Source organism: Echinops telfairi, unplaced genomic scaffold (genome assembly GCF_000313985.2).
Source record: "Echinops telfairi isolate 266 unplaced genomic scaffold, ASM31398v2 ScPeMD7_23;HRSCAF=83, whole genome shotgun sequence".
Lineage (NCBI taxonomy): Eukaryota > Metazoa > Chordata > Mammalia > Afrosoricida > Tenrecidae > Echinops > Echinops telfairi.
The window spans coordinates 60,631,446-60,657,434 of NW_022103920.1; the positions used below are offsets into that span (position 1 = coordinate 60,631,446).

The 25,989-nt window shown below is 36.5% G+C and overlaps 1 protein-coding gene across 3 annotated transcripts in view; it reads left to right on the top strand.

Annotated features, from left to right (window-relative positions):
• CASD1 (CAS1 domain containing 1) overlaps positions 1–21,336 on the top strand; it is a 34,701-nt gene extending 13,365 nt beyond the window's left edge. Inside the window, exons 8-17 of one of the 3 annotated variants that reach the window (XM_030885171.2) lie at positions 570–992; positions 1,957–2,046; positions 4,921–5,040; positions 6,107–6,263; positions 7,842–7,921; positions 11,986–12,087; positions 13,096–13,236; positions 13,749–13,826; positions 17,931–18,023; positions 19,849–21,336. In XM_030885171.2, coding sequence (XP_030741031.1) covers positions 570–992; positions 1,957–2,046; positions 4,921–5,040; positions 6,107–6,263; positions 7,842–7,921; positions 11,986–12,087; positions 13,096–13,236; positions 13,749–13,826; positions 17,931–18,023; positions 19,849–20,115 — 1,551 coding nt within the window. In that variant the 3' untranslated portion in view covers positions 20,116–21,336. The remainder of the gene's footprint in view (positions 1–569; positions 993–1,956; positions 2,047–4,920; positions 5,041–6,106; positions 6,264–7,841; positions 7,922–11,985; positions 12,088–13,095; positions 13,237–13,748; positions 13,827–17,930; positions 18,024–19,848) is intronic. The other 2 variants (XM_045288704.1, XM_045288705.1) reach the window with 2 other exon arrangements.
• Positions 21,337–25,989: the final 4,653 nt, after the last annotated feature.

Here is a 25,989-nt window from a genome sequence, read left to right on the forward strand (position 1 = left end):
CCCCCCCCCCAATTTGGCAATTTTGTACATCCTTATTTCACATCTTTAGGCTGGAACTCTGTTTTCAGATAGTCTCCTGTCTTCTGTTTGAGCATTTTTAACTAAAATTCTTGGGTCTTAGACCACCGTCAATATTTTTCAACTGAAGGTTTAAAAATTAGCAGCCATGAAATTAGTAATTAAAAGAAAGAAAGAAAAGAGTAGAAAAATAATAAGAAGAATAGGTATCGTTTTATATACGGGGGGTGGGGTGGGGTGGGGACTCTAAAAAGCTTGTGGAGAAAATGGAATTAAAACAATGGAATTTTGAAGACCCCTCGTGTATGTACTGAGTGTGAAGTGAATTTCTTATTATGGGCATAGTCAAAAAAAGTTTGAAAAACCCTGAATGATCCATCAGAGATGGAAGGGGATAATATTATTTGCATGACTATTTGGAAAAGGATAGCAAAACAGTACAGAAGCATTTGGGGTTCAGTGTTGAAATCTTGGCAGTAATCACAGGGGAAAAGCTAATGTGAAATGCATTACTGACAAGATAATAACTGAATAACTTGATTTGTTCACAGATTGCAATGATTCTAATGAATGTATACTGCAATAAGATTTTGAAGCCTGTAGATGGTTCCTGTTGTCAACCTCGGCCTCCTCTTACTCTCATACAGAAGCTAGCTGCTTGCTTTTTCATCTTCTCCATTTTCGGTTACGTAATTTTGGGCATAATTAATCGTAATGCTCATCGTAAGAACAAACTATGTCCTGATTTGGAAAGTGGAGAGGAGAAGAAAAATATTATCAATATCCCCATGTCTCCATTAGAAATACTTTTACAGTCTTTCTGCAAACTTGGCCTGATTATGGCATATTTTTACATGTGTGACCGTGCCAATCTGTTTATGAAGGAGAACAAATTTTATACACATTCATCTTTCTTTATTCCAATTATCTACATCTTGGTTTTGGGAATATTTTACAATGAAAATACTAAAGAGGTAAGATTCGTTTTCTTTTCCCTTTGTGTAGTATCCTTGTTTCTTCATTACAAATTCTCCACAGAAGAAACAATGTCATTAACAATGCCAGAAAACACAAGGAATATTGCTATTAGACTTGAATTAGTGCTGCATTTTAGGAACCGAGTAGAGGATATGCAAAAAACCACAAGAAAATTGAATGGTTGAAAAATACAACTTAAGTTGGGAAAAAAGTCATGATCTAGTTAAAGTTTTGTTTTCTTGGGGATAGAGGAGTAGAAGTTACAGTTAGAAAATGCATAAATTTATAATTTCCATAATGAAGTGGCCAATTAAAATACTGTGAACTTTTCTATTCCAGAATTTCTGCCATTGCTCACAGTATTAAGACCATATAATACTGTAGAATTATTTCATTTATAAAAATAAGTTATAATTATTAAAATTATAATTTCCTTAAAAGACGTTATATTTGCATTAATAAATTCTATTATAATAAATAATTCATGATTAACCAGTTAGAATAAACTAGGAAAAAATAAAAGTATAATCGTAGATCTTTTTTTGATCACAAAAGTTTAAGTGATTTGTAAAATCCTTCCTAACACTGAGTGAAACTCTGATTTTCTTACAGAAAATTTTAAAATGCCATTTTCAAACTTATGTATATTCAGATTTATCATAATTTAAATATCTTCATGTAAAGTCAAGTTAAATACTCAAATTTTCTTTTAAAAATTTATATTTAAAATTATTTTAGCTTATTCTTTGATCGGGAGTAAAGTTCTTTTTTTTTTTTTTTTTTAAGTTCATTTTTACCTGTTTTTCTTTCCATGATACTTGTGACAAAAGCATTAACTTTATATTATGTAAGCACATTGGTAACATAAATTTGAGTGTACATTCAGCAGGATAAAATCTAGTGTATCTAATAATGATACCCTGATGAATTCTGAAAACAGAGTGTGGTTCCTTTGTACAGACTAAAGTGTTGAATAGAGAACAAACAGATGAATGGAAAGGCTGGATGCAACTTGTGATTTTGATTTATCATATCTCTGGAGCCAGTACAGTGAGTATTTTTAATTTATACTTACAAAGTATAGGAAGTCATCTTACTGCAATGTTTTTAAGGCGTGGACTTTCACGGTGCTCTATGTTCTCTATCATTTAGAGATCTTTCCTCTTTCCCACCCACGCCTCTGTGTTCCCATTCTGTTCTTACACTTGCTTTGAGAATAGATATTACTTTTAAAACAAAATGGATAAATAATAATAATAGGGTACGAGAAGGCAATAATTAATTTGTATTTATGTGATGATATCTTAACAGTGAATTATTTGACTGAATTGTTTTCTGCTTTGAATTTTCTGTTGGTATCATTTGCTTAGAGTAATGAAAAGTATGCTGAACTCAAAGGGAAGTTTCTCCCCCTCCCCCCCTCAGGGATATGTATAAGGATAGAATTATGTATCCATCTGTAAATATATATACATACATACATACATACATATATATATACATACCAAATGACTCAGGTGGTAGGATTAGTGTGTTGCATCAGATTCATGTCATTATACAAGTCCCTGCCTGATGGTAGCACATTGTCAAACTAGGATAGCAGATTTTTGTATCAGATTCATGTCATTATACAAGTCCCTGCCTGATGGTAGCACATTGTCAAACTAGGATAGCAGATTTCCAAGACACCTCAGAGGTTGGAAATGTTGATGATACTATATGTCCCATGGTTCACATGAAAGAGTTAATGTATTTGAAACAGCTGGTAATCTAAGGATTTTATTTCGTGTCATGCTGTTGAGAAACTAATTTAAAGTTTTCAGTAAACTTTGTAGATTAAACTTAATTTTCACAGATTTGTAGTAGACTGTTTACTATCAGAAGAAATCTGAATTAGATTATTATATTTTATTTTCTACCTGTCGCTGTGTAGGGTATACCTTCCTAAAGGCTGCCTCCTCTGTTCTGGGGCGATCTCTTCCTGTTCGTCTGCCTGCTGTATCTGAGTGGGTGTTTTTTCCTTCTCCCTTGCTGTCATAAATGACTCATGGCTTTCCTGGTCTGTGTCCACCTTGGATATGGCAAGGATAGAAAAAATATGTAATTTGTTCTGAATCTGAACATTCTTGCTACATTATGGTTAAAATAATGCTTTTGAATGTGAGCCTTGGTTTCTAATAACCACTTTCAGCCTAAGTTTTTATAATTAATACCTAAACTAAGTTATATAAAATGTGTTTTAAAGTTTGAGAAACTCAACCAAAACCAAAAACCAAACTCACTGCCATAGAGTGTTCCGACGGTAAGAGAGGGTAGAACGGCCCCTGTGAACTGCTGGAAGTGGAACTCTACGGGACCAGAAAGCCTCAGCTCTCCCTCGGAGTGCCTGGGCGTATTTAACTGCCGAACTTGCGGTTAGCAGCCCAGCCCCTAATGCGCTATGCCACTAGGCTTCCTCGTATATTTCCTAGGAAACACAATGAACCTGCCTGTAAGCCTTAGAAATGTATCTGTTTGGCTGAAGTGGAAGTTATGTACAAGAATGTAAAAATCCATTATCTTGTGTTCTAAAAAAGAAAATCCTATTCCTTCTAAAAGAGAGATGCTATTCATTCAAGACCTAATAAAGTCTTTTCTTGAAGATGTTAATTTAAATTAAATATTTTGTACAGGAAAATACTTTGTACAAATTATCAGTTGGAGAAGACACATTAACTTAAAATGGTCATAAACAGTGTTAGTGTTGTACACTTACAGAGGTGATCAGATGAGTTTATCAAATAGAAGCTAAAGAAATTATATACAGATTTTGTAATTTTTCACTAAATCAATGGCCTTATAATTGTAAGCATTAGATGTCACTGAGAACAAGCCTTTAAGTTTTCTAGTGGAGATGTTGAGGTGCACTTAAAAGGGACAGTGGGCATAGAAGAGGTAGCTCGGTTGGCAATGTTCTAGGGTTCTGAGGATTAGTACTTGTGATTAAATATCTCTAGTAACTATGGAGATTCAAAATGTGTTGTATTGCATTCAATTTAGAAATGGCAATGTGATGCTCTGAAAAACTGTGATGAATGATGTATTTTAAAATGTTATTTATATATGTTTCTTAAATATTTTAAGTAGTCTGTGGCTTTTATTTACAACTCTAAATTCTGTGTATACAGAGATAAAAATACATGAGATTTTAAAAGTATTTTTCATGTCTTTGGGAAAATGTGAGAACTAGGAAAACCATTATACCAAGGCTAGATGGTAGCTAATAATAACAGCTAGCTCATATTGAATTCTAATGGTCCAGACTAACATTGAAAGTGCCTCACATTTATTATCTTATTTATTCCTCTCAAGGACTCTTTTAGGGAGAAGGCAATAACCTCATCTTACAGACTAGGAAATTGAAACATAAATTAACTATTAAGTGGTTTACTGTGGGGTTTCTTTAGGCCCTTTTGATAATGCCCCTGCAGAAAGATGAGGCTTTCTGCTCCCATAAAGATGGACAACCTTAGAAGCCCACCCAGACTGCTCTGCTCTGCTCGTGCGCTGCTCTGAGTCAGACTTGACCTCATGGCAGTGAGTTGGAGTGTGCGTTGTGAGTGTAATGCGTTGGTGGCACTGCCAGGTGAGCAGGAGGCTGCTTACTGAAAGATCATCAGTTCCAGCACACGTGCTGCCCCAGGAGAAGCCTGAGACTGTCTGCGCCTGTAAAATTTAAGCTTCAGTGATAGAGAGATATGCTATGAGTCAGAATTGATAGCAGTTGGTTGGTTTCTTTGTGATCATGCCTAACTTTTGAGAATAGATCTTTTCATTGAACTGATAACCAAATGATAATGGTGATCTTATTATCTTAGATAAATATCATTGTTATAATCCGATCAATGCCAACATGTATTTTTACGTGTTCATTTTTGTCAACAGTTTTTGCCTGTGTACATGCACATTCGAGTTCTCGTTGCTGCATATCTATTTCAAACAGGCTATGGGCATTTCTCATACTTTTGGATCAAAGGAGACTTTGGAATCCATAGAGTTTGTCAGGTAGGAATATATCCAGTTGTCTTTTTTTCTTTCAATTCAACATGCTTTTCACCTTAGCTGTTTAGAAAACATAAACTTGGTCATTATAAGATAACAAGTAATTTGAATTTATGAATAGGAATCTAAAATGGTTATTTCTGGGTTTGGTGTTTAATAATCCAAGATAAATAATTTATTACTGCAAAAAGGGAAAATATAATTGAGAAGAATCTCTTAATAAAAACAGTAGCACACAGGGGACAACATTGCTGATTCGCTTTAGTTATGTAGAAATGTATACAGTTACAATCTGGAATTATTAAATATGCCATGTTTTTTTTCCTATGAGGAGTGAGTGAGTTAATACTTACTAACTTATTAAAAAATACTTTTCTACATGTGCTAGGTAGTTTCTAAATATTTATTTCCTGTTACAAATCTGAGTTACTATCTTTATGTTTATAACCAGGAAACTGAGGCTTAGAGAGGTTAAGTAATTTATCAAAGTCACATAGTAAGTGGTGAAGGTATAGTTTTATCTACCTATCTATGTAAGTGTGTGACTAAAGATAATATAAATCTGCTCAAATTCCGACTTCTTTGAATGGCATCACACTAATACCTGAAATGACTTACAAAAGTCTCAAAGACACTTTTTAATTTGAATTATATTATTTTGTATGTATGACAACCCTTCAGTTTAATCCCAAATGGGGTAAATCAATATCAAACAAGAGATGAAATGGACACCCTTTTGTTGAGGTAATCTAATATCTGCATATAAACCGTAGCCCTAGGAAGAAGGTTTCCAATTCCTTCCCTACATTTAACAAAAAACAGCAAGCATAGCCAGAGGACAGTGTAGGCTGGTGCTTTGCTGGGATTTAGTTAATATAATGATGCATAAATATTTTATATTCAACTCTTTATAGTGATTGTAGACCAAATGTAATTTTGGAAATCGATAAAATATAACTCATACAGTTAATGTTTTAACTCTTCAGTAAACATATTTTGTCAGAGAAAATCTGACTTTGTTTCTTTGTGTATACCTGGAATAAAAATCATTTTCTTGTCTTTTAAATAGGTCTTATTTCGTCTCAATTTCCTGGTAGTAGTGTTATGTATAGTAATGGATCGGCCTTACCAATTCTATTACTTTGTCCCCTTGGTCACTGTATGGTTCACGATCATATACATCACTTTAGCACTATGGCCACAGATAATCCAAAAAAAAGCGAATGGTAGGTGTATACGTTTACTTATAATATTAAAGACTGTGCTCTTTCAGTGTATTAAATGTCACTTAGTTACCCAAAACGATTATTTAAAGTAGGAGATGTAGAAAGATTATGTTTAGTTTTGATATTTTGAACTTTTATTCTTAAAATATATTTCTAAGATATTACAGCTTAATGTTAATAGGATGACTTCTTGTCGAATTATATTTTGCATTATGTGTTTTGTTTTGTTTTATAACTTTTCAATGCCATCTTACCCCGTAGCTTAATGCAGCAGTTTCCAGCTGTGTTGTAAAGAGCCAGAGTGGAAGCAGCTAGACGAGAGATGAGCTTGGGAGCGAAGCCAAGCCAAGCCGGGCTTGGGTTCCTCTACTGCTTCTGCTTTGGCAGCTCGGCTTTTAATTGATTTCTTATATATTGAGATTTTGAGTAAATTTTTTCTGCAAGAAGCCTTTTTTCATTGAGGTTTAAAAGCACAACTAATTGATCTTCCAGGCAACCCATTAGCCAGCTATCATCAACCTGCTTTACACATAAGGAAACCTGAGTGTCCAAGACATTGCCCTTTTCTAAGTACTCATAGCCAGTTACTGATAGTGTTCAAATTGAGGACAGAGACTGGTTTTAATGTCTTTCCCCCTGAAGATAATGTTATTAAAACAGCTTTCCTTTATTTTTATGGAAAAGATTTCTTTGGAAAAAGAAAATTTGACTTATTCTTTCAATGAAATATTGTGCACTAAAAACATTATTTAATAAAAATATCAAATAATTTTTCAGGAAGAGTTGAGTTCTAGCCTCCAATGAAGTCCACTAGTGTCTTTGAACAGCCTCTGTAGTTTACTCTTTATACTACTCAGCACATTAATCATTGAGCAGTCAATATGTATTAACTTGGAATGCATAATTTAACATATGCATGTGTTAAAATGTACCTTATGTCCTACTCCATTAGGGAGTTTAAGCTCTCCTCTTAGAACTTTAAGCAATATCACCTAAATTATATTTAACATTTCGTATATACTCGTGTATAAGCCGAGTTTTTCAGCACATTTTAATGCAGTTTTTGTGGTAAAATTAGGTGCCTCAGCTCATACTCGGCTCGGCTTATATTCGAGTATATACGGTAAGTGTTTATAAGAATTACATTTACCCTATTATCCTAATTCTGTTTCAATGTTCAGTAATAAGGTATATTTAAATCCAGGAAGCATTTTCAAATATATTTATGGTACATGAATAGCAGTTATACGGGGTACTGTGTATGTTTAAGACTCATTCCCAGCAAAGATCCTTATCTACCCTTTTCTTCCCCTTTTGGCCCTGCTTGTAACCTATGCTACTGAAACATAAGGGCATTTAAATTTTTATAGAGCTACACAGCATATAAATGCACTTATGAGAAATGTTAATATAAAGAGTACTAATCTCTTGTTAGTATCTGTATTAAAGACTATATAGAGAGAATATAGGATAGAATAAGAATATAGAATATTAAGAGAATAATATAGAGAATAATAACATCTTATTTTTCTAATGTTAATTTGTATATTTAGTAAATTCAAATATTTTCTCTCTTAGGAAATTGTTTCTGGCATTTTTGCTTACTGTTGAAACTAGCCTTCTTGCTGCTTTGTATATGTTTCTTGGCATATTCTCAGGTTCGTACCTTTTTTCAGTTTACATTTTATTATGCTTTATCGTACTGTTCAAGTCTATTAAAGTATGTGAGAAGAGTCATAGCTTTTTTTTTAGCTTCATGTTTTAATGACTGTAATAAAAGTGTCACTGGATTTGACTACTCAGTATACTTCTTTTGAGACCTATCTACTTTTGTTACCATTGTTTGTGTTGTAAGAGCATTTTAAAGTTCTTCCTCTGGCAATTGTTCAAGATCCATTTAACCTGACTCTGATCAATCAAACGTTTATTGAATGCCTCTTGGAACACACTACTCTAAGTGGAGATCAAAATTCTCTTGACAGAATTTGCAGCATGCTCTGTGCATTATTCATTGCAATAAAGTATTTCTTGCTTGTTTTATATAACTGGAAAGAGAACTTTTGGTAGTTTGGTAGGTAGAGGAAAAGGGGGCTGGTAAATGTGTAATATGCTTAATTTAATAAATAATAGTTTGATTTGGTCATTTTCCTAACTTTAACTTTTTATCCCTATAACACAGAGTAGAATTGCCATTTTGTTTTTCAAAGACTATAAATTTCTACAGGAGTAGAAAGCCTCATCTTTCTCCCTCAGAGACTGGTGGTCTCAAACTGCTGACCTTCAAGTTAGTAGCCCAATGTCCCACCAACCCTGGTGACACAGTGGGTTACCTATTGAGCTGGTCATGTGAAGATCAACCATTTGAAAGCACCAGCTGCTCCTCTGGAGAACAGGCGAGTTCTCCGCTGCCCTCTAGCGTTGCTGGGAGTCAGCCCTGACTCACAGCGCTGAGACTGGGGTCTGGTTATGTTGTTGATATGGAGCCCGGGTGGTGGTGGTGGTGGGTGAGACTCTGTTCCAGTAGGTATGTACAGCCTTGGAAACCCCTTGAGGATCCCTGTAAGTAGGAACGGACTCAATGGTAGTGGGTTTGGTTTTGAGGTTTTTATATTATTTATAAGGAGCCCTACTGGCACAGAGCTTAAAGCTCTCCTTTGCACACCAGTAGGTGAGTGGCTCAAACCCACCAGCTGTTCTGAGAAAGATGTTTTACAGCTTGCTACTGTAAAGATAGAAAGTCTGAAACCTTGTAAGGCAGGTCTACCTTGCCCTCTACGATTGCAGAGTCAGAATCAACTTGATGGCAATGAGTTTTATGTTATTTATAGCAAAATGCTTTCTTCTAAATACCTATAGTTTTACCGTGTTCTGCAGTTACTCCACTCTCCAACATTCTTGTTTTCTCTAAGGGAAGTGTGTGTGTGTGTGTGTGTGTGTGTGTGTGTGTGTGTGTGTGACTTCATGTTGAGTGGGTTTTCATATTTACAATTATATAAAGCATCTACCTCAATTTTTAGTGACCCTAAAAGGATACCATGAGTTGGAAACAATTCAGTGGCAGTGCGTTTGTTAGCAGTGTAGTAATTCCAGTTTGAGCTGCTAACTGCAAGTTCAGTAGTTCAAAACCACAGCCACGTTGCAAGAGAAAGACAAAACTTTGTACTCCCATAATGAATTACAGACTCGGAATCCACGGGGGCAATTCCACCCTGTCCTGTAAGGCCACTGTGAGCCGATGGCAGTGCTTTTGAATGTATCTCCATGTCTGCCTGGCTACCATGGGTTTTTTTTATAGGACATAAATAATAAGAAAACAGTATGCACATGTATAAACATAAAGTAATAGCTAGGTAACAGCATCAGCCACTTATGAAATATTCATTAAAATTCCCAGTGCTCCCTGGGTATACCTGAGGGAAAGGAAAAAGGACCCAGTGAGTCTTCCCAGCTCTGGGGACGACAGGAGAAGAAAAATCAGTACACATTCTCGTGTTCTTCCGAAAATGGGTGCTCAACAAATGTGTTGATTAGTTAAGAAATACAATTTTTAAGTTAAAAACAAAGTTCTTAATTTGATACACAGTGTAGATGTCTGTGCTATATATAAATGAAGTGACATGAAAAAAAAATAACTGCTTTAGGGTTCCAATTCATAGATGCATGGATTTATTCCACACAAAACATGCCATAACCTCTCTCTACAATCAATAGGATGGCTACAGGTAAGTTCTCTCAGTGATGCACTTGTCTTGGTCTATTTAGTGTGCCTTCCAACAAGTTCTGGTCCAACAATGCCTTCCCAGGGGATCTTCCTAGACCATTTACGTTTCAGGTAGACAGGTTTCTGCTTTGAAGGAGTCCGAAGAGGTAGTAATCTTGATAAGATTTCTACTGTAGGGCATCGGGCAATCATGGGGACATACAATGAATAAGTTTTAAGAAAATTCGAAAACTGCTGGTGAGGAAAAGGTCAGGAAAATTGTGCCCGGGGATTCTTGTCGCCATGACAATGCTCTCACCCGCCCTTGAGGTTGCAAGGCCTGTCCCACACGACCTTTGGTGTAAAAACTTGGCTCGTCCACCTGACTGCTCCTTACCCATAGAGCAGGTGCCTCTTCAGACTTCCTTTTCTCCTCAAAATTCAAACCTGTCCGCTGCTGCTGAGTTGATTTTCACTTACAGAGAACTTATAGGGCAGAGTAGAACTGCTTCATCGGTTATCAGAGGACACTAAATCTTTACGGAACCAGAAAGCCTTCTCCTCCTCTCTCAGAGTGCCTGGTGGGTATAAACCAACGGCCTTTCAGAAAGGAGCCCAGTTTTTAAGCCACTGTATCACCAGGGGTCTTACCTACAATTCCAAGAACATTTAAAAGGAATGAGAGGATTCCATTTTGTTATGATGTAAATTGAAGAGCGTAGAATGCTTTAGGGAGGACTTAAAGATAGAAAAACTGACTTCAGTATGAGCCCCTAATAAAATGTTAAAAAAAAAAAAATTTAAAAAAAAAAAAAAAAGAAAAACTGACTTCAGAAATGTATAAATCTAGGTGGAGGATTTGTTGGGAAACAATAGCTTTGCATTTTGATATTTTGTTTAATGAATTTTTCTGACTGTGGTGAAATATTTTTTGGCTTACCCTTGTATGTGCTCTGCATGAGCTCACAGACACATACACATTTGTCTATAAGATGTATTTACTGCACCAATAGCTGTATGACTTGATAGATCATTAAATAGATTTTTGTGTGTGATTTATAAGTACCTGATTGCAACCATGATAAGATACTTAATTTTATGGGGCATAGATTTTGATAGAACCTATTTTCAATGGTCTAATTTGCTTTGGGGATTATATGGTTAAATGGAGAATACTGCATTTTATTAAAATAATAAAATTGTTCTGGCCTAAAGGTTTATCAGCACCTGACATTTCATATAATTTTAATATTTTTGCTTCTTAAATTGACTCCTTCTAAAATGGCGACGTTGAGTTTTGTCATGGAGCTTTTGGTAACAGTTTGTCATCATTCTTCAGTTTAGAAATTGAAGTTTTTGTTCTCATCTTTGAAAGACTCCTCCATTAACGTGCAGGAATAGACCTAAGACGACTGACTGCTCCTTCATTCCTAGATTGCCCTTGTTGTCAGATTAATAACAAAAGATACTAATCGTTAGCTTGACCCGAGTAAAATTATAAATTTTGTTTCAAAGATTAGTAATGGCATTTTGATGTGGTTCGTTGAGGAAGGAGACTAGCTCAGAAAATGATATTTTAACCATAACAGTCATTCTTTAGGATATTGATACCATTTAGTACTTCTATGTTTTGATTTGAAATAACATTTGTTATATGCTAGATTAAAAACTTTAAATAGAATAATTTTCCAGTTGCCAGGTTTTGATTGTTGTGGTTTTAACTCGGTCTCAACCTTTCATGTGCTGTGAAGGCTAAGTTGGCCACAAAATGTTGGGTCATCCTTATTGGAAAAGACATTTAATTCCAATGAATTTCAGATTAAGTGATATGTTCAAGTGAAATAAGGAGAATTTACAAATTAAGGAATTTGCAAACAAATGATTTATAAATTATCCACAGTAAGTAGAATTTGTACATTGTGAATGATCCTTACTTATGAAACCACAATTAAATCATCGTATTACAAAACCAGGTATTGACTTTGTGCCATCTTAAATTTCCTTTCTGGATTCCTTTCTTAGGGTGCATTTGAAAAGATCTTTTCACTTTGGCCATTGTCCAAATGTTTTGAACTAAAAGGGAATGTATATGAATGGTGGTTCCGATGGAGGTTAGACCGTTACGTATGTATTTACCATGTAAACTTTTTCTATTTCTAATTATACCTTTAAAAAGTGATTAGGAAATGTTACAAATCTACTTTTAATTTGTTTTAAATACGGAAATATATTGATTTCGAAAGTCCGCATGATCATCCCCCCCCCACCCCCTGGCCGCTGCACTTCATTTTACAGCAAGAAAAATGTATGTGTGTTTCTATAGCAACAGGAAACTACCGTAAAAAGTAGGTTTTTCTTGAATCATAGAATATGGTTATCAAAGAAGATATAAAACATCTTGCATTCCATTTGAAAGATAGTAGACACTGGTTATCCCACCTTACCATCTTTCTCTCCTTCCTTTTTGTATTCAACAGATACCTTCCAGGGGCTGTTTTTCTCCCATTTCTAGTGTCCGTATTTCTATCCTTTATAAATGTACTACATTGGATTTCAAAACCATTTGTCTTTTGTCTAACTAAAACTTGACTAACATGAAATATTTTTAAATTCTCAACTTTCTCATTAGAGTATTCTATTATGATAGACCTGTAAAATTCATATTCAGCCTTTGTTTTGACAGGACAACGTCTATGCTTTTTGAACCAACCATATTCTTTTTCACTCTTTTAAAATATTATTTTGACGGTGGTAGTGTTTGTTTTATTTGACTGAAAGAATCAAGATAAATGGGCTAATCTTGGTTGTGTCCATTTAAATTATGTCATGTGTTTTAAGGAAAGAAGAATGTCTTACCATTGTCCCTGCAATCATTTTTATTTCTGTATTTGCTGAGACTGCTCAGAACTAACCAGCCTGGCTCCTTTTGTCATGTGAGGGGTTTGCTTGTTTATTCATGATGGTTTCTAACAATCATTAGCTTTATTTCATTCTTGGAGCTTTATGTTTAAGTTCTTCATAGAGTTTCCAAATCTTTAAGCTTATACTTAACATTCCTCATTAATGAAATATCTTTGCAGTTTACCTAAAAGTGCTGTTTAAGGCAAATTGTCTCCTCACCTTTCTTTTCAGGTAGTCTTCCATGGAATGTTGTTTGCTTTCACTTACCTGGCTTTACAAAAGCGGCAAGTACTTTCTGAAGGAAAGGGCGAACCTCTCTTTTCAAACAAAGTGTCAAATTGCTTGCTGTTTATTTCAGTAGTTTCTTTCTTGGTAAGTTTTTAAATGGAATCTAATATTCAAAATTTTAATTGCATATCATTAATTTTAAGAAAGCTAATAAGTTAAGTATCTTTAATAATTCATTTTAATTTCCTTTCTCTTTACCTTTCTAATTGGATAAAAATTCTAGAGAAACTGTGTGCATGTCTTAAGTATGAAAATAACTGGAAGTCCAGAAAAACCGGAATTTCAAAAGTTGTGATAAATTTGAGGAAAAAAATTATAATAACTGTTTGGTGTGAAGCGCTCCCCCGGCCTCTTCTTCACTGTGTCCAGAGAAGCACAGGCGCATGCCTGTGCGTGTCTCTTCCCTCGTGTGTGAACAGCGAGCTCACCGAGCCATTGATGAGAAAACCTGCGCGAGTCTGTACTGCAGCTTACTAATAGCAGAATAGATATAACTTTATAAATGCATAACACTTTAAAATTGAGCATTATACTTTTTAAGGCTTAACTTAAAAAAAAAAAAAGTACGCATCAATACTTTCTCCTTTTTCTTTTAGACCTACTCCATCTGGGCCAGCAGTTGTAAAAACAAAGCTGAGTGCAATGAACTCCACCCCTTGGTTTCGGTGGTGCAGGTAACTATCTTGATTTAAATAAATGCTTATTTTTTTAGTTCTTACAAACAGTCTTTGGAGACAGAGATATCTGTGATCAAACACCAGAAAATGTAGTTAGTTCATCTTTCTAGGCTCTAACGCCTCTTTTCTTTTTGTAGGAAAGATCCTAATTTTTCCCCCAAAGGATTTCATGAAGCATTTTGAGGCAGTGTGCCATAATATTTGTCACTTCTGTAGATCCTCATAAAATATTAAGTTTCCTTACTCTTTTGCTCTACTTCATTTATTCAAACTCTTCAGTTATTGTCGTAGTTATTATTTACTGTGTTAGGTGTCATATTAGGTATAGAGATACCATGTTAAGCTAGATACAAGATCTGCTCTCAGGAAACTTATCATTTAATAGAGAAGTAGATACAAATTCATTCATTTAACATTGTTTTTATTTAATAAATACGTACTATGTGTGTGCCAGATACGTCTGCTGATGAATCGTGAGCACATCAGACTTAATTTCTACTTCATGGAGTCTCCATTCTTCTGTGTTAAATAGTAAATATGTAATCACTAGATAATTACACATCGATGTTCATGGTGCTGTAAGAGACTATCAGAAGGGATCTGACCTAGTTGCAGGGAGGGAGGTTAGGAGAATTTCCCTCAGAAGATTAAGCTGATAATAGAGGGATGAATAGAAGCAACAGAGAGGATAACATTTCAGGTACAGAGGGGCAGCAAGAAGTCGGGCTGTGTGAGGAAAGGAAGCATTTTTTATTATTCAAGGAGCTTAGAGGAGGCCAGTGGGGCTGGATCTCCGAGTCACGGTCTGAAGAAATGCCTGCAGTAGGGACTGGGAGATGAGCAGGAATTTCCATCAGTTGCCATTTTGTAGGATATTGGATAGTGTGGTAGTGGTTTTATGTACGGGCACTAGGAAGCACGTAGATGTTCTTCCTACCCATCTTGATAGGGTAGACTGCCTACCCATCAGGGCAGACTTTAGAGGCAGCAGCATCTGTGTGAAGGCCTGAAAAATGAGTAGTTTAGCAAGGAGTTCCCCCTACCTTAAATGCTCTCAGATTTAAGGGATCTTTTTCATGTTTTCTTCTTAAATCTCCATGTAATGTAGTACCATGCAGGTACTAGACTCTCTTGACCACAACTGGTAATGAAAAATTCAATATTAGAGTGTATTCTTTTAGTAGGTTCATTACTTCTACAGACAACCATATCTGAATTTTCTGTGCTTCACAGAACGACAGGGAGATGTTACACTCACAGTGTACCCCTACAGTGACTGCATAGCGAATAACATTTGTGCTTCGGAGGCATGTGTGCCCTTCCTCCCAGTCATCACATCCCAGACTCATTTTCCTAACTTATGTTCCTCATTTCAGAGTAAAAGAAATGAGCCAGGAGCATAGAGTGGAGCAAGCACTACTTTTTTTGGTTGCTGTATATCTTAAAGGGTAGTTTAAAGTATGAGAGCTTTCAGGTAGCCCCTAAGGTTACAGGCTGCATTTGATCACTCTGCTCTCTTATTCTCAGATGCCAACAAAGGAACTTAAAAAAGTTGGTGGGAAAATTTCAATTGTATTTTAGTTCAATTTTTCCATGACTTTTTAAAGTCCCCTTATTCATATCCCTAGAGTATCTATCTAAGGGACCACTTTAGGATTTTAAAACGTTTTTAGTACAAGATTCCTAGAGGCCTGTTGGAAGGTATTTTCCCAACATGGCCCTGACATTTTGCCTTTGTCCCTGAATCCTTACTCTTTGCGTTGGCATAGATTCTGCATAGAAATGTTCAGAAGGGCTTAGCAACAAACCAGTGCTGAGGTGCTCAGCTATAAATAATGTGTGTGCAGTACTCACTCAGCACAGTCTCCAGAGTTAGAAATGCAGAACAAAATTTAAACATCATTATTTTATCAGGCTAGTAAGAACAATGCCCCCGACCTATATTTCTCCATGGTTTTTATTTGTTGTTTTCTACTCTTCTAATCACATTCCCTACTAAGCACATACCAAAATAGATTTCATTGTGATGGAGAAAGGGCCTACACCAAGGAGTATAGTGGGTTAAAAACACAGAGAAGGAAAGTTTCTTTTCCAGGAATATTTGCAGGTTTTCTGACGCTCGGGATATTGATTTACGTGTATAGGGTAATTTATATGATAGTATGTGCAATATTTTAATTAAAATAATTCATTGTATCACTACCTTCATGATTTTCCCCTATATGTATTCTACCTACACAATTCCTACTACCAATTGTTTCTTCACAGACTCACAATACATGCTACAATGAGCACTCATAGGATTTTTCATGATTTTTTGATTGAGGAAGTAGACCCAAAAAAGTTAGGAACTCTGCTTCAAGTCGCAGGACTAATATCAGGCAAAGGCCCCATTCACACTTGAGTCTATTTGATGCCGTTGCCCATGAGGATCTCTGTGTAGTTGTATCAGAGTCGTTGGCCCGAGTAGACACGGTGGTTGTGACACTGGGCTCAGCATAGTACCAGTTGTGGCACAGGAGTGGGCAGGGCTTTGTTCTGTTGTCCGTAAGTCAGGACTGACCTGACAGCACATCATAACAACACTCTATCATAACGACAGTTTACGCTAGTTCCCTTTCTTTCACCCAGTGATACCACGATCCACATAATTCCTCCCATTTCACTGCCTTTCGTGTATCCCAGGAGGTACAAGATGGGAAAGGAAGCCCTGCCCAGAAACGTTGACAAAAGTATCATTGATCAGTGCAGACTAAGGGTTTTCCTCTGAGATACAGATTTTCAATCATTTTATGAGAGAAACTTTTCAAGAGGTATTTGTAGAGATGAAGTTATTTTTCTTACTTTACCTACCATCTGTTGCCTCTTTATAAAGAGGGTAGAGGCTTAGGAAATATCGTGGCTTGATAAGCTAGTTTTGGGGAATGAATAGGTGAGTTGGAGGTTTAGGAAAAGCATAGAATTGTTCTAGCTGGTGCAAAAGGGTGAGGCGAAGGAGTGATTGCTAGAACTCCGGAAAGTAAAGGTCTTTGGGGCGAACACAGGGTGGGTGGCTATCAGTGGAGGAAGGGACCCTTTTGAAGATAACAGAGGATGGCAGCCGACGAGTGAGTTCATGGAAATAAAACTGTCAGGAGGTAAAGTTACACCTGCTATATGATACTAACTCTCTCAACGCAGAGCATAAAGTGGTTTCTGATACTTATCCCAATATACAGTGAACCCTCGTTTATCGCGGTTAATCAGTTCTAGACCCTACCGTGATAAATGAAATTCCGCGAAGTAGGATTCCTTATTTGTAAATCAATATTTTCGTAGTTAAGAGCATAGAGGACATGAAAAAACACCCTTTAGTCACCATTACACTCGTATTACCCAATTTATTAAACAAAAAAGGGAAAATGCAGTAAAACATTTTGGACGTTACAATTATCATTTATTATTTATTATTATGAAGTACAACCGATGGAGCGAACGGAAGACTCATTCAAGTCGAAATGGCGTGCAACCTCCACGATTTTCTTGCCATCTTTGATCATATCCAAAAGTTTTACCTTTTCCTGGATGGTGAGCATCTTCCTCTGGCGCTTATTTTTATTGTCAGAAGGCTTAGAAGAAGCAGCTTGTTTAGGAGCCATCATAGGGCTTAGATAAAATTTCTTAAAAATCGCGAACAATTACAGTACACTGTACAAAAGCAAAAATGCATCTGATACGTAGCTCCGATACGTAGTGATGCAGACAGAAGCGTGTACAGTATGAGCCAATCAGTGGCAGTAATGACAGAGCATGCGCTGTGACGCAAAAACCGCGATAGAGTGAAGCCGCGGAAGTCAAAGCGCGAAGTGGCGAGAGTTCACTGTACATAAAATTGTTAAGCCATGTGCAGGCTAAAATCTGTTTTAGTACATTCTATGGATCACACATTTAGAAATCCAGTTGCAAGTACTTTATCTAATTGAAATATCCTCATGCATGTTTCTGTTTCCAGAATGCAAAAAAACCCCAAAGTTACTGATTGAAGGAATATATATTGCCTCATGCAATATGAATTTCACTAAAGATATTATTAATGTTTCATTTTTTTTATGTTTGTTTTAGATTTTAGCCTTTATCCTAATAAGGAATATCCCTGGATATGCCCGCTCAGTATATAGTTCATTTTTTGCTTGGTTTGGAAAAATTTCTTTAGAGGTTAGTATATGAATAAATTACCTCCTCTCACGTAGCCAAGTGTTTTGTGTGTGTGTGTGTGTGTGTGTGTGAGTGAGAGAGAGAGAGTGTGTGCGTGTGTGTAAATAGCATATACAAAAATATTCTTAAACTGAAGCTATTTGAGCTATATAATTATAGGGGAGACAACATCACCTTTGAACAGCAGTATTATCTAAATAGCTAGACGTATATGACTTTCAGAAGTTCTTTCTATTGTCTTTTTTTCCAAGTTCCACCCACAGTTAAACTAGATCTACCTTACATACTTGAGTATAAACCGACCTGAACATCAGCCAAGGCACCTAATTTTACCATAAAAACAGCATAAAAAATGTGAAGAGCTCAGCTTATATACAAGTATATACTGTAAATGAAATCATGCTGAGGGGATTTTGATTTGTTCTTGTCTGCATAATTAGATATATTGCTGGAATTTGGTTTATTCATACTTACTGTTATAAAATTCAATCTGACTCTGAAAATTGAGAAATTTTTAAACTCATTACATCTTGGTGTGAGGTGCTTAATATGAAATTATCTACAAATCACTTTGTGCAGACAGATATATTCAGAGATTTCTGATCTTTATTATTTGAAAGAGAACATTTTAGAGCAGTAGAATTCATATTACATTCATAAAAGATGCATTTTTGGGTTTATTTAATTGTCCTTAAAATAGAGAAAGTAAATGTTTCTGAGTTCTTGAGTAAGCGTTCTGATATTTTTTCTAGTCTGCTTTATAGGAGAGATTATAAAAAATTTTAAATTCTTAAACACAGATGACTTATTGGGCACAAATCAGAATATAGTATTTGTTTTGCCAGGCTCTTTACAGTTAGAGTACAAGAACTTGATTATCAACTTTAATTGCATGAAGTTACTATCCAGGGTTTTAAGAACTCAAATTTCATAGTTCTCCTATTACTGTAGCTTAATGCATATGCTTGACGTAATGTGACAATAGAACCATATTGACAGTCCCAAGTAAAGAAGGAGTAGTGTTGTCTAAAATGACATCTTCACAGAGACGTGGGAAACCTGCTAGTGCAGTTTAAGAGGTCATTTGTTGGACTCTGCAGAGCAACAGGAGGACCAGCACACACTGATGTGTCTTAAAGGCTGTCCCGTCTCCCACTGTACCAGTTTATTTAGAGAAAAGCAACAAAGGTTTGCTACAGTCATGGTCAACTGAAATCCTTTTGGATATGGAAGTAGAATCCACATGCCCAGAAAGTTGCTTTATCTGTACAAAAGGACTAAGCAGGGGAGTGGTCAGAGAAATGTAACAGGAGGGTCAAAGTATTTTGGGTCGTCATGTAATATATGCATGTGTGTGGAGAAAAATCCAGTACAACATATAATCCTTTGTAACATGGTATCTGAAAATATGCATACAGTACACATACCCACGCATAAGAGCTATCCCATTTCAATATATATTTATAAAAATGCAGCACTTACATAAGATACATAGATATGCATGCATATATAATCATTCTTTAATTGAGGTTTGAATACCAGAGTCCAGAATATCACGTTGTTAACTATCTTCTATAACATGCACAAAAATGAAAGAAATGTTTTCAATGTTAGATTGCTCTTGTGTTTCATTTCTTAGAGACTTGGAAGTAATGTGTTAGCAGGTTGACGTTGTACAGTGGGTTTTTCATTGCCAATAGTGAAATAAAAGGAAATCGTTTAGGGAAAAGACGTCTAGCATAATTATGCTGTAAAATATTCAAATTAGAAGAATTTATTCATAGACTCTCTGTACACATCTAACTGTCACTCTTTCTCCCTCTAGCTGTTTATTTGCCAATATCACATATGGTTGGCCGCAGACACCCGTGGCATCTTGGTACTCATACCCGGAAACCCTATGCTCAACATCATCGTCAGCACTTTCATATTTGTGTGTGTGGCACATGAAATTTCTCAGATCACTAATGACCTTGCACAGATTCTTATTCCTACAGATAACACCTCTCTGTTGAAAAGGTTGGCATGTATAGCTATGTTTTTTTGTGGACTCCTCCTCTTATCATCCATTCAAGATAAATCAAGACATTAACTTCATAAAATCCTAAACACCTTAAAGTTGCAGACTGACTTTGTGTCTTTCTGCCTAGAGGACAAAAGCATCCGTCTGAAGATACAAATGTCTCAGTGTAAACACGTGGCAGAAGACACATCAGTGATGTCTGTTGAACACGTGTGCTTGTATATATTGGAGATGTACATATTCCATGTGAAATGTTAAAAGAAAAAAAATGGGTAAACCTGAATGCATTGTATAGGATTGCATGTGAAACTGTTTTTTCTATTGGAAGTGTGTTTCCGTTTACAAATGATTTCAAGTTAACATATGAAGGCAGGGAAATGATTACCTTTCCAGTAAAGAAAAAACAAAGGTGATTTAGGTAGCTTAGTGATATCACTGTTTTGATATATACTAAATTTGGTAATAAGACTATCTGCACCTCCATTCATCATGGAATTTATTTCATTGAAAACTTTACTCACGAAGGACTGCAGTATTGTTTTATTTATATGTGCAATGATGTGGAATGATAAAGATTATGCCTTTAATTGATTTGTCTTCACGTTCTGATGTTCTGTGTCCTGCCGTGGGCACTCCTGGTAACTGTGGTGTTCAGGTAGAGAAGCCTAAAGCTTTGTACACCTTTTGTCTCACAGAGTGGTTCTAGGCTCCATGACAGGGTTTTGCCATCGTTAATGTTGTTGCTTTTTATAAAAAGGCCAAACTTTCTTTCTAGTTAAAACTTTTCATCCGTTTCCTTTACTTCAGCTGTGTCAGTGTAATACCAATTTGCCTGTGGATCTTATGTTTTCCCCCACTAATTAATTTTTGTATATTATTTCCAATGTTTGGAAAGCTATTTGCAACCATTTTGGTATATCCTACTACCACCTCCTATTTTTTTGTTTAATACCTATGTTGGTCAGTCTAAGCATGTGGCAGTGTAGCGAGATTCAAGCTGTTATCATTGAGATGTGTGACCATAGTAGAATTGTAAGTAAACTGTTATCTTCAGGCAAGATATTTTGGGTTGTTTTTTTTACAAGCTGTTAGAGGTATGAACTTATTTATCTGTTGTACAGATTTGATTATCATTTTTAATGTTGAAATGATTGCACTTGTTTGCTCTTACGATGTGTGGGGTAAAATATATTTTCTGTTCACATTGTATGGAAATATGTAATAATTTAAACCGTAAATAAATGTTCTGTGGATGCTTATTTTTGTAATAAAACTACCAGTTAAACTACATATGTTGTTTTTAAAACCTGAATTCATTAGTGATTGGTTCAAAATTTGAATTTATTTCAACCTGATGAAATTATGTTTTCCTTGTCTCAAACTCTTTATATGTAGGGGTACATCTTTGATAGTTGGATAAAGAATACGATAATTCTCAAAGGTTCTGAAGCTAATGTACATTCCACTCAGAAAGCTTAAGCATTATGGCTAATGGTTATTTTACTTGGAGAGATTTTAAAAAATGATAATTTTTGTACCTCTGGATTTAGTACTCTTTATTATTTGAAGAATATTTCTCTGACAGAAAAGTGTGTTCTTTTCTTTGCTCCCTTTTTCTGCCCTTACTTAATCTTTTGACATTTCCCAGACAGACAATGGTAATGATTCATTGCTGTGCCTCCTAGACCGCGGTCTTGTAAGTAGAGAATGGGATAGTGATAAATCAACAGCATCCACGTCTGTGATCACATTCTTGCTGATGCGGTTCGCCAATGAGTAGAGTGCATTTTAATTTAGCTTGTAAGTTTTATCCCCTAAGAAACAACAACTGAGAAAGAAAGAAGACCAATACCTTTCCCCTAAAGCCCTGGTTTTCCAGTAGTGGGGTGCCTGTGTGTGTACGTTTCCTCTCCTATTTGAACTCCAGCCTAAAGCTGAACTGCTACTTGCTCTGCTTCTTCATCACATTCCCTTATTTAATAAGCAGTTGTATTTAACAGGCAGTTAATACACAGCCAATGTAGTAAAGACACATTCTTACACTTGATTTTCTTAGTCTTTGTGAGTAGAGGTTATTATGAAAGAAGTTGCCACTTGATAGCATCTTTCTATGACAAATGTCTGAAATATGACCTTTTTTGCTTAGAAATAAGGTCTTTAACAGTATGAAATAAGGTATTTCCATAGGCCAAAATGGACATGAGCCCACAGAGATTCTCTGAACTCAGATTTTCTGTACCATAAATCACATGTAGAAATCTACTACCTGACAACAAACAGTACTTACTCTGCTCCTTCTACCTCCTTCCTGCCTTCCTTGTTTCTTTGTCACAACCTTCACATCTTTGAAAGTGCAACACTTAATTACACATTGATAATTTAGAGCTTTCACCTAAAGCATTCATTTTAGCTAAGAGCCAGATCCTCTTCTTGGCTTTAGTGGCTGGTATCAATGCAACATTTACACCTGTTGTTCCTCTTTCATGCTAAGTCTAACCGTTACAATTTTACTTACAGATGAGGATCTTTTCCTTCACAAATGTGCTTCATTATTTCAAATATTGACATGGAAGGCTCTGAAGTCTGATAAAATAAACTTTAATGATAAGCATATCTATGTATAAGTTTCAAAATTTATTTTAAGTTACTAACCTTTTCAGTTAGCAGTCAAGCACGTTATCCACTTCCACCACCCAGGGATTTTAGTTGGTTAATGTTACTAAAGGGTTAAAAAAAATAAGAATAAATAAATTATAGGGCCTACAACAGTGCTTTAAGATGGTATGAACTGAATAAAAGTCAGCATGTCAGAATAGCTATAATCTTTAGGAAATTATTCTCTTTAGATTTGAACTTAGGCCAACTTGGCAAATCTTGGGAGGACCAAGTTGCATTTTTATATTAAACATTAAAAGCTTCATTTTTACCTATCAAAGTGGCAGTTTTAGGAATACCCTAATATTCTTTGGTGAAAGAAGAAGTAAAATGGATCGCTACCTGAAGAATTGGTTTTGGCAACTCTTTAAAGTTTTAAATAGCAAGTTTAGTATATTTGGGTTAGTTTGCAAAAATGCTGAAAATTTCTTGGAAAAAAAATTGCCATTTTGAGTTAATCCTTGCTTTTAGCAACCATATAGGTCAGAGGAGCACTACTACCTCTAGTTTCCGAGTCTAAACTTTTGAGGGATAGTCAAAGTCCACCGGAGCGGAGCAGCTGGTGGCCTTAAACCATCCGCTATGCTGCTGAGCAGCCCAAAGCTCGTCGACAGTTCACCCAGGAAAAACTCCTTAACACGCCCGTATTTGAAGTGCACCTTTGTCATCAGACTTTTTTTTTTTTAATCATTTTATTAGGGGCTCATACAACTCATCACAATCCATACATACATCATTTGTGTAAAGCGCATTTGTACATTCATTGCCCTCCTCATTCTCAAAACTTTTCCTCTCCACTTAAGCCCCCGGCATTAGGTCTTCATTTTTGCCCTCCCTCTCCGCCCCCTCCCTCATGAGCCCTTGATAATTTATAAATTATTATTTTGTCATATCGTGCCCTGTCCAATGTCTCCCTTCACCCACTTTTCTGTTGTCCGTCCCCCAGGGAGGAGCTCTTAAAATGTATTCCTATCGAGTTCCTTGTGTGACATGAATTAGAAAATTTGTAAGACTCCCTTAAATATTAGACCCATAAGAGATAAAAAAAAAAATTCATAGTTGAAAATACGAGCTACATAGGATACTCAATTTACTAAAATTAAGTCAATAGTTTTTAAAGTACTATCCTGGAGCAGAAAGATGAGATACATCATATTTTAAAAGGAAATTTATGGTTACTTACATTCCTCTCAAATGAGAGTCAAACTGCATACTGTGATTTATATATTTTACTTCAACGAGCCTGTCTTTGCATGCATGATAGCTGGTGTTCCTTATTTACAACAGTTGAGAGAGTTTCCCAGTGACAGAATTTTTAAAGAAATCACAAAGTTACTGGTAAGGTTTTTAGTCTTTATAAAGTTATTGTAGATTATGTAACTTCTAAATCACAAACTTTCAGTGAACCTCCATTGCTCTAATAAAGCCAGAACTATTTAGCCTATGGTCTGACCCTCCACTCGGTCACCCACCTCTTCTTTGTGTTCTTTTGAAACGTCTACAAGGCCAACCGCACTGCAACCTGCTCCACAACCTGACAGAACAGACTCGATCTCTGCCGGTAGGTTTCTCAGACGTAAGTCTTCACAGGAGCAGACAGCCTCCATCTTTCTCCCACAGAACAGCAGATGGGTTCGAACCGCTGACCTTGTATTAGTGACTCACCAGGCAACCCACTAGGCCACCAGGGCTACTGCGACCTACCTAGCCCTACTCCCCAGATGCCAGGCTGGTCTTTCCCTTAGCTCTTTGATTCTCTCATGTACCTTTTTTTTTTTAAGTAGAATTTAAACGCAACTCTTTCTGAAGCCAAGTACTTTATCTTATTTTAAACTTTTCTAGCACTGGATCTGGTCTCACTACTTTGTCCTATCTTCCATTCCTCCTGTAAGACTGCAACTTACAAAAAATAAAGATTGCAACTCGAGGGAAAGGTTGGTGTCTTGCGGACATAATACAATGCAGGGCATAAAGGACAAACAGAGCAGGTCAGCCACAGTAGCCCTCATGATGATCTTGTGGAACTTTCCCGCCCACCATCCCTATTCAAGACACAAGCAGCCATATTAGCTACCAGGGGACATACTTGGTTAAAACCGGCTAGGGTGAGGATTTGTTTTAAAGGGGGAGTAGGAGGGACACTTTCCTGCTAAATACACATGCCGGTTATCAAATACTCTAGAATTACTACTGGGAGTGAGCAGAACACAGCTGTTTATCAAGGGGCGGGATGCAGACATTGTAAAGTAATGCAGCATTACTAGTTTTAAGGTACATGAGCAACAATGCTGAGATTTCTGGAAAAAAAACACCATCCAGTTCTCGTCTTCATGAAGAATGCTGCTTTCTAGATTTCCATAGGCTTCCATCTAATGGCTAGACGCACACTCACACACTCGCGGTATCCGTTTATTTGAAGTAGCCCTATCCTGTCCATTTTAATACCCAGGCCCTGACCCAAATCTCTGCAATATGGTCACTGAGGTAGGGTTTCTAGGGATAGCAATTCAGTGGGAAGGTGAGGTGTACAGAATTTGGTCGTCGTAGTTCGGCCGCAGAGAGAGAGAATGAGAATCCCATCCTTATCTCAGGAACGAACTTTTTAAGAGAACTTCCACTGAGTGGATTCCAATTCATAGTAACCCTGTCTGTTTCTGAGAGTATATCTTGATAGCTAGCAGCAGGCAGGCTCATCGCCGCCACCGCCCCCCTGCCCCAGACCCCCGGTGGTACAGAGCTGCTGGCCTGCGGTTAGCAATCCAACACTTACCCAGCCGCACCGCCAGGGCTCTTTATGGATGACTGGGTAGAGCATCTTAAGGACTGAGTGACCCCCAAATTAGGGTCAATTTCCAGTGATAAAGGAATACAGAAACAGCACGATAGGAGCGTTCACATTAGACTGCTCACTTCCCTGATTCCCTATTTCTCTAGGATCAACTGAGCTCATAGGACATGAATACTGTCGATGGAAGAGAACACCATGGGCAAGTTGAGCAGTTGGTCTAGAAGAGGTCTCAAATGGCAAGCTGATAAGGTCTCCTGTGTAGGGCCTACCACGGAGGGGTCTCTGGCTGATAAACTCTTGACCTCTACCCTGCAGGGAAACCTGCTTTCCTCGTATTCCACCCAATCACTACCATCAAAGGGAAGGTTAATGTGTATTAGCAGAGCCTTCAGTCAAACTGGAGGAAGGTCTCTTAGGGAAAGGGCTCTGGGAACTTGAAAATACAATTATTGAGGAAGCCTATGCCCATTATGGTATTCAATAATGCAGATTCTCTTTTA